General features: G+C 38.8%; 2 protein-coding genes and 1 long non-coding RNA gene across 3 annotated transcripts; all 3 read left to right on the top strand.

Annotated features, from left to right (window-relative positions):
* The first annotated feature begins 3194 nt into the window (after positions 1-3194).
* On the top strand, positions 3195-5562 carry LOC110943758. The gene is made up of 2 exons (XM_035990012.1): positions 3195-4551; positions 4889-5562. Exons 1-2 carry the CDS (start codon positions 3195-3197, stop codon positions 5560-5562), a joined length of 2031 nt encoding a protein of 676 aa, XP_035845905.1.
* A 1785-nt stretch (positions 5563-7347) lies between these two features.
* On the top strand, positions 7348-7829 carry LOC110939274. The gene is made up of 3 exons (XR_002592123.2): positions 7348-7559; positions 7636-7719; positions 7809-7829. It is a non-coding gene; the product is annotated as an uncharacterized LOC110939274 (long non-coding RNA).
* Positions 7830-10628: 2799 nt separating this feature from the next.
* LOC110939273 (glutathione S-transferase T3-like) lies at positions 10629-11563 on the top strand. The gene is made up of 2 exons (XM_022180999.2): positions 10629-10973; positions 11058-11563. Exons 1-2 carry the CDS (start codon positions 10676-10678, stop codon positions 11561-11563), a joined length of 804 nt encoding a protein of 267 aa, XP_022036691.1. The 5' UTR covers positions 10629-10675.
* The last annotated feature ends 263 nt before the right edge of the window (positions 11564-11826 follow it).

The raw sequence follows: 11826 nt of genomic DNA on the forward strand, positions 1-11826 counted from the left end.
ATTTTGTCACACAAAAAAGAACGAAGTCACGATAGTGTGATGAAATTTTATGCATAGGTACATGAAATTTTTAAATTTTAATTGTGGCTATTAACTTTTGTCACACATATTATTGTTGTTCTATGTCACCATTTTTGAGTAATTACCCATTTTAATTACATTTTTCAATAAAATAAAAACTACACTAAATATCAACAAATCTAGAAAATCTAAAACCAAATATATCAACCCAAAATGCATGCATAAGTTTTCAACTGAAATATTAAAAACATAAAATTTTTAACCAAAACCTATCTACAAAAGTTGCAAAATGAAATGACTATACACATAAACCAAATCAGGAACTATTTCTAGGTTGTTTTCTTCGGTCCATATACTCTAGGTTGTTTTCTTCAAGTCCATATACTCTCTGCCTTTAGACTAAAATTTGCATCCATGAGCTGAAAAAACATCATAGCAAACTGTAAGAACAATATAAAGAATTATTTCCTTTTGGGTGAATGGGTTGATAGGGTCAAAAGTTTAAATTCAAGGGTAGAAATAAACATCTGGAGCTTGCTACAGTGAGCCTTGCCAGAAAAAAAAAAGAAACATCAGAGCAAATAGGGTGCAAACGAGCCGAGTGGCTCGCGGGCTACTCGAGATCGAATCGATAAAAAACCAAACAAGCCGAGCCTTATAGAGCCCGAGCTTGAAACAAGGATAGATTAGATATCAACCTGAGCTCGAGCCTTGTATGTGTAGCTAGCTCGTTTAGGCTCATCGAGCCTTATCGAGCTTAGTACACTTTAGGTTTAACCTATCTTCGGGCTTCAACTCCACCTAATATTAACGGGCCCAAGTTTACCCAGACCATGCTCATGTACTTATTTACTTTTAACACATAAATATTTTACATAAAGATACTTGGTTTTAGATTGAGCTTTCAAGCCGAGTTTGAGTTTTAAGTTTTACTAGCAAGCCGAGCTCGAGCTCGAGAAAGCCACTACAAGAAAAGTATACCTTTAGCGGAGACGGCAATAGCGGCGACAGGCCAAACGTCGCCGCTATTAGTCGATCCACGTCCCACCACCTACCATCAATCCCCAGCCGTTGATCTTTACCCTGATCCAACGGTTGGGGACTTAATAACCAATAGCGGCGACAGCCTTTAGGGTTTTAGTGGCGACGGCAGTTCTCCGCTAAAGAACTGTGGACCCTCATCAAACCCCAGCCACTGATATCTTATCTGGAACCACACCAGTAGCGGCGACAGTGAAGCAATAGCGGCGACAGGCTGTCGCCGGTACTAGTCGAACGAAATAAACCTTTACAGCGGGCTTTTTTCCCTCTTTCCTCATTTTTCCCCCTTTCTTCTTCTCTCAAGCGACGGTAACCGGCATTTTTCTTCAGATTCGGTTAGTTTAAGTTTGAATCTTGTCAAATTTCTTCACTATTTTGATATATACATGTTATAGTTTATAATCTTTGTGTGTTTTTTTGTTTATGCTAGAAAAATCGGCTCACCACCATCACCTCTCCGGTCACCACCATCAACTCTCCGGTCACCACCATCACTTCTCCGGTCACCACCTCGTCTCCGCGGTCTACATCTACTTGAAAACTTAAAATTACGGTTAGTTTTATATGAATTTTTTTCAAAGTTTAGAAATTATATAATTTTTTGTTTAGGTATGTAAATGTGTATGGAAGGATGTATGTTTGTATGTAAATGTTTGTGAAAATGTTGAATGTAGGTGTATTTGGTGAAAATGAGTATATGTAGGTGTATGTATTTGTGTATGTAGCTGTATGTATGTGTATGTAGGTGTATGTACGGATGTATGTTTGTATGTAAATGTTTGTGAAAATGTATAATGTAGGTGTATTTGGTGAAAATGAGTATATCTAGGTGTATGTATTTGTGTATGTAGGTGTATGTATGTGTAAGTAGGTGTATGTAAGGATGTATGTTTGTATGTAAATGTTTGTGAAAATGTATAATGTAGGTGTATTTGGTGAAAATGAGTATATCTAGGTGTATGTATTTGTGTATGTAGGTGTATGTATGTGTATGTAGGTGTATGTAAGGATGTATGTTTGTATGTAAATGTTTGTGAAAATGTATAATGTAGGTGTAATTGGAGAAAATGAGTATACGAAAGTCTATGTATTTGTGTATGTAGGTGTATGTAAGCATGTATGTGGGTATGTAAGTGTATGAATGAATGTATGTATGTAGGTGTAAGTGTATAAATTTTATGGTTTTGATCAAAATGTGTGTTTGTTTATGTGTAGGTTTGAAAAAAATGTTAAAGTTTGATAATTTGTATATTTGTGTTTAGGTTTTAAAACATTTATATTTAAGTTTGACAAATATATATTAGTTAGGAAATGCCCTCTTTATATTAAAATCATCATTTAAAACATAACGGACATAGAAAATACCCGCCAATATTGAAATCATCATTTAAAACAAAAGGAACTATGAAAATACCCGCCCGAAATATAAACCATTATGAAGAACATTACGAGCTTAAAAATCGTGTCGGATATTGAATTCATCATTTCAAACATAACGAGCTAAGAAAATACCTAATCGAAATTGAAATCATGATTTAAAACATAACGTTCCGCCCAAAATTTAAAACAATCATTAAGAACATAACAAGCTTAAAAAACTGTGCCCGTGTTTGAATTAATCATTTTAAACATAACGAGCTTAGAAATACCCGCCCGAAATTGATTTAGAAATTAATTTCGGGTTGTCCCCGTTTATCTTGGGACTGCTTTTTGAATACTTTATCTCATTTAGGATGTGAATGTGTATTACATGATTGTTTGTTTAAGAAGGATTCGGTTATCATTTTCTCTTTGCTCCTCGGGTATATATATCATTACATATATACTTGGGAGCTAAGAGGAAATGCTGCCGATTTTTTCTTAAACAAACAATCATGTAATACACATTCACATATGAGATAAAGTGTTCAAAAAGTGGGTTTAGCAGCCTACCCTTGTCTTGTTAATCCTAAATTAGATTTTCTTTCAGTTGCATAATGCCTATCGATAAAAGTTGGATTGATTCCCCACGTCATTCACCTCACTACAAGCAAAGACTCGAGTCATTTATCGAGATGTGTGAAAGAGTGATAAAAAACCACGATGAAGTTAGATGTCCGTGTACCCAATGTAAAAATTCCGGCTTAATAACCATGGCAGAAATAAAATACCATTTGCGTATTAACAGTTTTTGGAAGGAATACACTTCGTGGACCTATCACAGGGACACGACTCCAATTGCACAAGTAAACGATGTTGCGCCACAAGACGGTATGGTAAACGTCATTGAAGACATTAGGGGGGAGCGTATGGAAGAAGATACATACCTTAACCAAGAGAACTCGAATGGAGATAGTAGCGGTGTTGTTGATGATTTTGAAGATCTGATAAAGGAAGCTGAAACAGAATTATATCCTGGTTGTACTAAGTTTTCTTCTATCGACTTTTTAGCAAAGCTTTTGAATATAAAGGATACGTACCATTTTCAAAATGAAGGAGTAGATCGACTCCTCTCGTTGTTGCGAGAGTCAATGCCAGAAGGCAACAAGATTCCCCCTTCGTATTATGTAGCTAAGAAGACATTTAAGAAGATTGGTTTGGCATATGAGATGATAGATGTGTGCACAAATGATTGTGCTCTCTTTTGGAAAGAAAACGAGTCCTTGCAAAATTGTCCCGTTTGTAATGAGAGTCGATGGGTCGATAAAGACACAAAAGGCACGAAGGTGGCTCGTAAGGTGCTACGATACTTTCCTTTGACGCCTAGACTACGACGTTTGTATTGTTCAAGGCACACCGCGAAAGATATGATATGGCATAGTACCGGACGATCGGAAGATGGGACTATGCGTCATCCAGTTGATGGATCTGCATGGCAAGACTTTGATAAAAAGTACCCAAACTTCGCGATGGAGCCACGAAATGTTCGCTTAGGGCTTGCAGCTGACGGTTTTAATCCCTATAACAACGGTAGTGGATCCTCGACTCATAGCACGTGGCCGGTTATACTCACCACATATAATCTGCCTCCCTGGCTATGCATGCGAGAGTCCACATTCATGTTGACCTTGTTGATTCCTGGCCCTAAATCACCGGGGAAAGACATGGACGTTTTCCTTAGACCGTTAGTGGATGAGCTTAAGCAATTGTGGCAGACAGGTGTACGTACTAAAGACGCAGCAACAAACACATACTTCACAATGAAGGCGGCGTTGTTATGGACCATAAATGACTTTCCAGCCCGTAGTAGCCTATCAGGTTGGAGCGGACAAGGCTACATGGCATGCCCAACTTGTAACCAAGACACTCCTTCAATACGTGTAACTGGTAAATGTGCTTATGTTGGTCATCGCCGGTTCTTAGATGCCAACCATCCTTGGAGAACAAGTCTCGACTTTAACGGGAGACCCGAGACACGAGACCCTCCGAGACAGTTTAGCCCAGCTGACATAGAAGCTCAACTAGGTCGTTTAATTAATCGTCTACCAGGCAAGCATCCAGATTTTGGAGGTAGGAGGATAACCCGGTCAGATTTCGAGTTGAACTGGTCCAAAAGAAGCATATTTTTTTGACCTTGAGTATTGGTCTTCTCTGCAGCTGAAACATAACTTAGATGTAATGCATATAGAGAAAAATGTGTGCGACAGCTTGCTCGGTACTCTTCTGATGAACGATAAGAGCAAAGACACGCCAAATGCGCGGTCCAACTTGGAAAAACTAAACATTCGGCCGTCACAATGGCTGAAACAATCGGGTGGCAAGTTCTTAAGTCCCCACCCAAAGTACTCATTCAAGTCCGATGATCGAAAACTTTTTTGTCAGTTTATAAAAAATGTTAAATTACCAGATGGGTTTGGATCTAATATCAGTAAGAGGGTGACAGATAACAATGCTAACATTACCGGGTTGAAATCTCATGACTGTCATATCCTCATGCAACGTTTGATACCGATTGGGGTTAGAGGGCTTTTGACTAAAGATACATCTACACCAATAGTAGACCTTTGTATGTTCTTTAAGCAACTTTGCTCTAGAACACTATCGGTGGATGATATGAAGAAAGCAAAGGATGACATTGTTACCATCTTATGCAAGTTAGAGATGATCTATCCACCTGCGTTTTTTGACATTATGGTTCATTTACTTGTGCATTTACCTGATGAAGCGATTGCGGGAGGTCAAGTAGCTTTTAGATGGATGTATCCATTTGAAAGGTACATGAAAAAACTAAAGAACTATGTTAAAAACCCGGCAAGGCCTGAAGGTTGTATAGCTGAATGTTATGTGTTTGAAGAAGCTCTAACATTTTGTTCAATGTACTTTAAAGATGTTCAGACTAAGTTCAATCGCCCAGATAGAAACGATGATGTCGTTGTTGAAAAAAGAAAGTTATGGGTGTTTGAGTCCAAATGTCGTTATGTTGGCGCAAGAAAGGAGAAATATCTATCATTCATCGAAAAAAGCAAGATGGAATGGTTTGTCCTCAAAAACTGCGCAGAAGTTAGGGAGTACATGAAGTGAGTGCTTCTATCTTTAACATTTCATAATCTGTTAATTGGTATTTTTCGTTCCTTTCTTATATTTGTCATCAATGTAGTGAATTCAAACATACACATCCCCATGATGATCTTAAAACCAAATTTCCGGGATGGTTTCTCCATAAGGTATAATACATATATAACACTCATTACTCTATACTTGCTAGGTAATACATATATAACAAACATTATTACTATATATTTGTTAGGTCCATTCGATGAAAACACAAAATTCTCCAGAATTCCACCCGGAGTTGTATGCTCTTTCAATTTGTGCGAAAATGACTGCTTACACTTACACTGCTTGCATAGTCAACGGTGTTAGGTTTAAGACACTTGAACGTGATGCAAAATACGCAACGCAAAACTCTGGGGTGGAAGTGGTTGGAGAGAACGGTGTGAAATTTTATGGCCAATTAGAAGAAATTATTGAGTTGCGTTATACAAATGATTATTCCACTGTCCTATTTCGGTGCAAGTGGTTTGATACTCAAAGGGGTGTAAACCATGACAATAATATCACCAGTATAAGCACTGAACATGAATGGGACAAAGACGATCAACTCATATTTGCTTCGCAAGCCAAACAAGTGTTCTTCATCCAAGAAACGTCTCGAAACCAAAAAAATAAACATAGGTGGGTAGTCGAAAATGTTAATCATCGAAGAATTTGGGATCGGCCATTAAGTGATGACCGCGTCAATAAGGTTCAAAATGTTGGCAAACGCTTAGAGGATAGTGACGTTGTTGACAACAACTCTTCATCTGACTGTCCACTTGTCATTGACTTGACCCAATACTTTCAAATTGGATCTTCTCATGTTACTGCGGGTGAGCCTTCAATTGAAGTTGATCCCCCAACGGCCACCGTCGATGAAGTGTTTGAAGTCGAGACTGATTCTGATGAGGTCGAGGCTGATTATGATGAGGATGATCCCGATTATGTGGAGTCTGACTAAAAGAAAAGTTATTGTAATTTTTATTGATTTGTAATTGATAAACACTTGTTTGAAATATTTATTTGAATTTGAGTTACACTTGTTGTACTTTCCCTTAATTTGTATTAGATACACATGCTGTAACATTTGTAACTTTATAGGGATTATGTTTTCGATATTGTTGATATTCGCGTATCTGATGCTGATCTGGCCCCCTGGGGACATGGGGGTGACGGCGCTGGTGATCCACCGCTTCCTCCTGGTGGATTTCGTGGCACACACGAGACAGACGGTAAGTCTTTTACTAAATTATTTTGTAGTCCTTATATTTTATATATTATAAATGTTGTTACTAATTATTTTTGTTTTAATTGCAGCGGTTCCCCCGAAGAGGGTTAGGGGGAAAACAAAAAACGAGAAACTAAGGCGTCTGGTAAAAGCGGGGGGGCCTGTATCGCTTACGTTTGACAGGCAGGTGACGTATACCCCTGTTGGTAAAACAAGGGATATGTTTTCACGGGAGGCCGGCCTGTATATGTGGCGGTCCATCCCCTTCGATAAAATTGGATGGGATAACGTTGAACAACATTACAAGGATGCCCTCATGAACCACTTACGGGTAAATAACTTATATGCATAAAATTTTATCAAATATTTAAGCACATGCAAATCTAATTTATATATGATATTTTAACTTTTTTATTTAATTTGTAGGAAAATTTCAATTTTGATGAAGTGGAACGTGATATAGAGGCCAAAAACTTGACGAGTGGCATTAGGGCTGTGCTTATGAAGCGGTACTCTGACCGCAAGTACGAGGCTAAAAAATTATTTAAGAGCAAGGGAGGTTACGATGATCTTGAGAGTGCAAGGGCATTCCATCCCAAGGATATGCCCTATGATAACTGGTTGAGAACCATCGAAGGTTTCCGGGAAGAAAAATATATTAAAAGAAGCAAGGCCAACACACTAGTACGCGAGAAACAACAATTCCCATACCGTGGGGGGGACATCTTCGTACGGTAGCACCGCCTATAAAAATGTAATGTTTTATGTATGTGTGCGTGTGTGTAAGCTTTTGTTTATTTAATGTCTAATCTAAGTTTAATGTTAAACAGGATATGGATTGGGTACCTACGTATGCTAAAACCCACACGGACAATCAAGGGAATTGGGTTGATCCGGTTGCTGAACAAAATTACGTAAGTATTTCTTTTAAGTATTATTTTCTATAACAAATATATATATATATATACACACACATATATTTAATCATCTTCGTAAAATACAGCGGAACATACAACATGCCCCTAGTGAATGGAGCGGTGAGGGTCCGCCAATTGCCCCGTATCAGGAAGCATTGGGTGAGCGGCGAGGATGGTACCGCGGGATGGGGCCTAAACCTTCTTCCAACACGTCCTCGCACTCGTCATCTAACATGTCGTCTTCGCAAGCTCGGACGCAAGAACCCTTTTCCGAGGTAAACTGCGCAATTTAAAAAATGACAAACGAACGCATGTTTCCTTGTTAAATATATGTTGGTAGCGTTAATTAATATGCTAATATACGTTTTGCTATCTATTATTGTAGGATTTTGTTAACAGCTTGTTCCAAACCCCGTCATTTTTGAACCAACTTAACAACTATCTTGCTTCACAAGGAAAAGGAAAAGGAAAGTCAAAAGACTACGATTCTGACAACTTATTCGATAACGAATCCGACGATGAACCCAACGATAACGATGACGATGAGTAACTTGTTTTTAATGTATGCTTTGGATTTAATTAAACGTTGTAGGATATAATGTACGACTTAAACGTAGTTTTTAATTATATTACCTTTAGTATATGTTGATTATGTTCATTGCGTATGCTTGCGTTGTTTGAAAATAGGCAGGTTTTGTTTTTACGGCCGTAAAACTGGCTGGGCAGCTGTATATACGTATACAGCTGCTGTATTAAAAAAAAAAAAACAGACTTTTAGCGGCGACATGTGTCGCCGCTATTGCTCTTCTCCCTTTACCGACGAAAGTCAACACCGGCGACACTTTTAGCGACGAAAACTGTCGTCGCTAAAAGTACAGCATCAATACCGGCGACAGCAATCTTTACCGGCGACAACCGGTCAATAGCGTCCGAGCAATACCGGCGACGCTTTACCGGCGACATGTCGCCGCTAATAGTCAATAGCGGCGACAAAAGTGGTCAATACCGGCGACAACTGTCGTCGGTAAAGGTGCCCTGTTCTTGTAGTGAGCTGTAACGAGCCAAGCTCGAGTAAGGTAAGGCTCAACTCGTTTGCACCCCTAACAGCAAACTCCAGGAAGTTTAAACTCTAGGGTATTTTCTCAATTTGAAATCTAAGCGATAAGCTTATTATAAATAGAATACGATTTGATATACAACCCAGTTTGAAGATTTCTTTACCTGGATGTGTTCTCTATTTCCAGCAATAATACTTGCGATTGTCCAGCGGGCTTCCTTTTTTATGCTCTTCATGTGGGTATGGGTCAACAAGCTCAGCGCACAAGGAAGTGCATCCCGTTCGATAATATGCTATCAAATGGGAAAATTGTGTCATCTCAATTGTAGATTATCTATAAACTAAAATCTGAACAAATATGAACAATGTATCACTTTAGTATGTTACCAAACAGTTCGCGTAACAAAACCTAGATTTACAACAGCTTAGGTTATTTGTTAAGTTGGATACGAAAAAATGAGACTTAATTATTACTGTCAAGGTATTATTAAGAAGCTCTTCAAGGTACCGTAATAGATCTAGAAATATGGAATAACTGGTGCTAGTTTAATTTGATGTAATTGGTTCTGTTTGTTTGGCAGCCCTTGTTTGTAGGGTTTGCTTGTGAATAAAAGTTACTTTTCAAAAAAAAAAAAAAAATTCATTACTGTCTAACAGAGTAACCACTACAGCCTTATTTAATAACAGTCAGACCATATAAAACTATAATTTTGCAAAGTTGGTTTATTAACTGCCTTATCAACTGTCTCAACTAGTTAGACAAGCCTATGTTCTAAACATTGTTAGTACTCCATTCATTTAAAGAAAAGTAAGATACATACTTTGATAACGTACGTATAAAGTAGTTTTAACTATTTGCTGTTTTTTTTTAATCCAATTCCATAATTCATCATTCTAACACGTTAGTACTATGTGGGACTAAATTAACTTAATACGGATACTTATACTAAAAAAAACATTTTAGTTATACTAGAGTTAAATTAAGTTGGTGTAAAAAAAAATAGAATATTGCATCTGAAATACATCGTCTTCCAATTTTAACATTTTATCACTTTTTGGTAATTTCAGTGAATCAAAGATAGAGATGGTACCTCCTTTTATTAACAAGGATGAAAATAGTTAAACATCCCGGAAACATAAAAAACATCAACTGGAAGTCCAAAGTCACCCATTAAAAGCACCCTGTCAACATTTTGAGTATGATTTAGTATTTACAACAAAAAAATCACATACACAAATAGATTGACACTCTATATCAGACAAAATTATCTCTACGGCCATGATATACACCAACAGATTTCATATATCACTTTATATATGTGTATCCGTATAAGTGCCTTAAACGAACAGACCTCATTTACTTTTAAAAGGTTGAACGCTTTGTACATTCCAAGGCATTTATAGTGACCAGCAAAAAACCTCGGTTAATGGGGGCCGGCTTGGCCCGGCTTGGCCCGGCGCCGGACCCCCACACCGCCCCCCTGGCCCGGCTTCCATCACAATCGGCCACCCATAGCCGGGTGGGCCGACCCTCCATTCAAAAATTTGACCGTTATTAAACGGCTATATTAATAAAAAAAAAATCAATTTCCTTTTAAATAAATACCATAATCCCAATCCATTTTTATACCAATTTTTCTCATTCTACTCCCATTCTTCTCCATTTCTCATCCTTTTTTATAAAAATACTCTATATTTTTTATACCATTCTCTCCCAAACATGAATCCATTCAACCCAAACAACCCCAACCCAAACAACCCCAACCCGAATAATCCCAATCCGAACCAACCTAATTTTTTTTCTAGTCCCGCTTACACTCCGACTATGGATCCTTCGTGGGGTCTTCGCAATTTCCGTTTTCGGGTTTCCAACAAACACCCAACGCCTTCTCACAAATGTCTCAACTACAACAAGTTCAACAATATCAAGCGCTCCAACAAATCATGGAACGCAACACGTTTGAACAACTCCAATCCCAATCGCAACCCCCGGTTCAAGTTGAAGATGATGATGAAGAAGTCGTCCCCGAATCACCACCGCAAGAGCTCACGCGCAAAAAAAAGAAGGGGAAGGGAAAGATGGTTGAACCCGAAACCGCGCAAAAACCGAGAGCAAAGGGGAGGCAATGGACGAAAGTAGAAGAGGAGGCGCTAGCTATGGCGTATACTAAGGCCTCTAATTGCCCGATAGTCGGTATAATTTTTTTTTTATTTTCGGTTTCTATTTTTTTTATAAAATTTAATTTTTTTTACTAATGCACTATTTTTTAAATTTTAGGAAACAACCAAACGGGTAGTAGTTTTTGGAAGAAGGCAACGGATAGGTTTAACGCGATTATGGAGCATGGGGAGGCTCGTGATGTCGAATCCGTCTCGGGCAAGTGGCGTAAAATGAGCAAAGTCATCAACAACTTTAACGCGATTTATAACCAAATTTACCTTAATCCTCCAAGCGGGAGTAACGAGCAAGATATTCTTAACCTTGCTATCGCCAAGTGGGACTCCCAAAATCCAACGCCTTTCCCGCACTTCCGAGCATGGAACGTTGTAAGGAAAGAACAAAAATGGAAGCCGGTTCCAAATGAGGTCGCAACGGCCAAACGCACTAAAACTTCCGAGTCCGGAAGCTATAGTGCGGGAGGCTCCACCGCTCGATGTCAAATTGACATAAACGACGACCCGGAAGATGACGAGGATGCGTTGCCCATTCACGAGTCGGAACGTCCCACCGGGAGGGACAAAGCAAAAAAAGAAGCGGCCGGAAAGCGAAAAGTGTCCGGCTAGAGTGGAGGTGGCGGCTCGAGTGGAGGTAGAGGCGAGAAGGCATCGTCAAAAATGGACGACTTGATAAACGAATTCCGTTCGTTCAAAGAGTTCGCGACCGAAAAGTATAGTCACAAGAAAACCGTGTCGTCCGACTATGCTCGAGCGGAAGATTTTAGGATTATGCGGTTGGATCTCGACTCGGTTCCGGAGGATGAACGTGAGGTTTATCGGAGGATGAAGGAAGAGGTGAAAAAAAAAATGGACGTCGTAGGTTTTAGGAA

Source organism: Helianthus annuus, chromosome 5 (genome assembly GCF_002127325.2).
Source record: "Helianthus annuus cultivar XRQ/B chromosome 5, HanXRQr2.0-SUNRISE, whole genome shotgun sequence".
Classification (NCBI taxonomy): domain Eukaryota; kingdom Viridiplantae; phylum Streptophyta; class Magnoliopsida; order Asterales; family Asteraceae; genus Helianthus; species Helianthus annuus.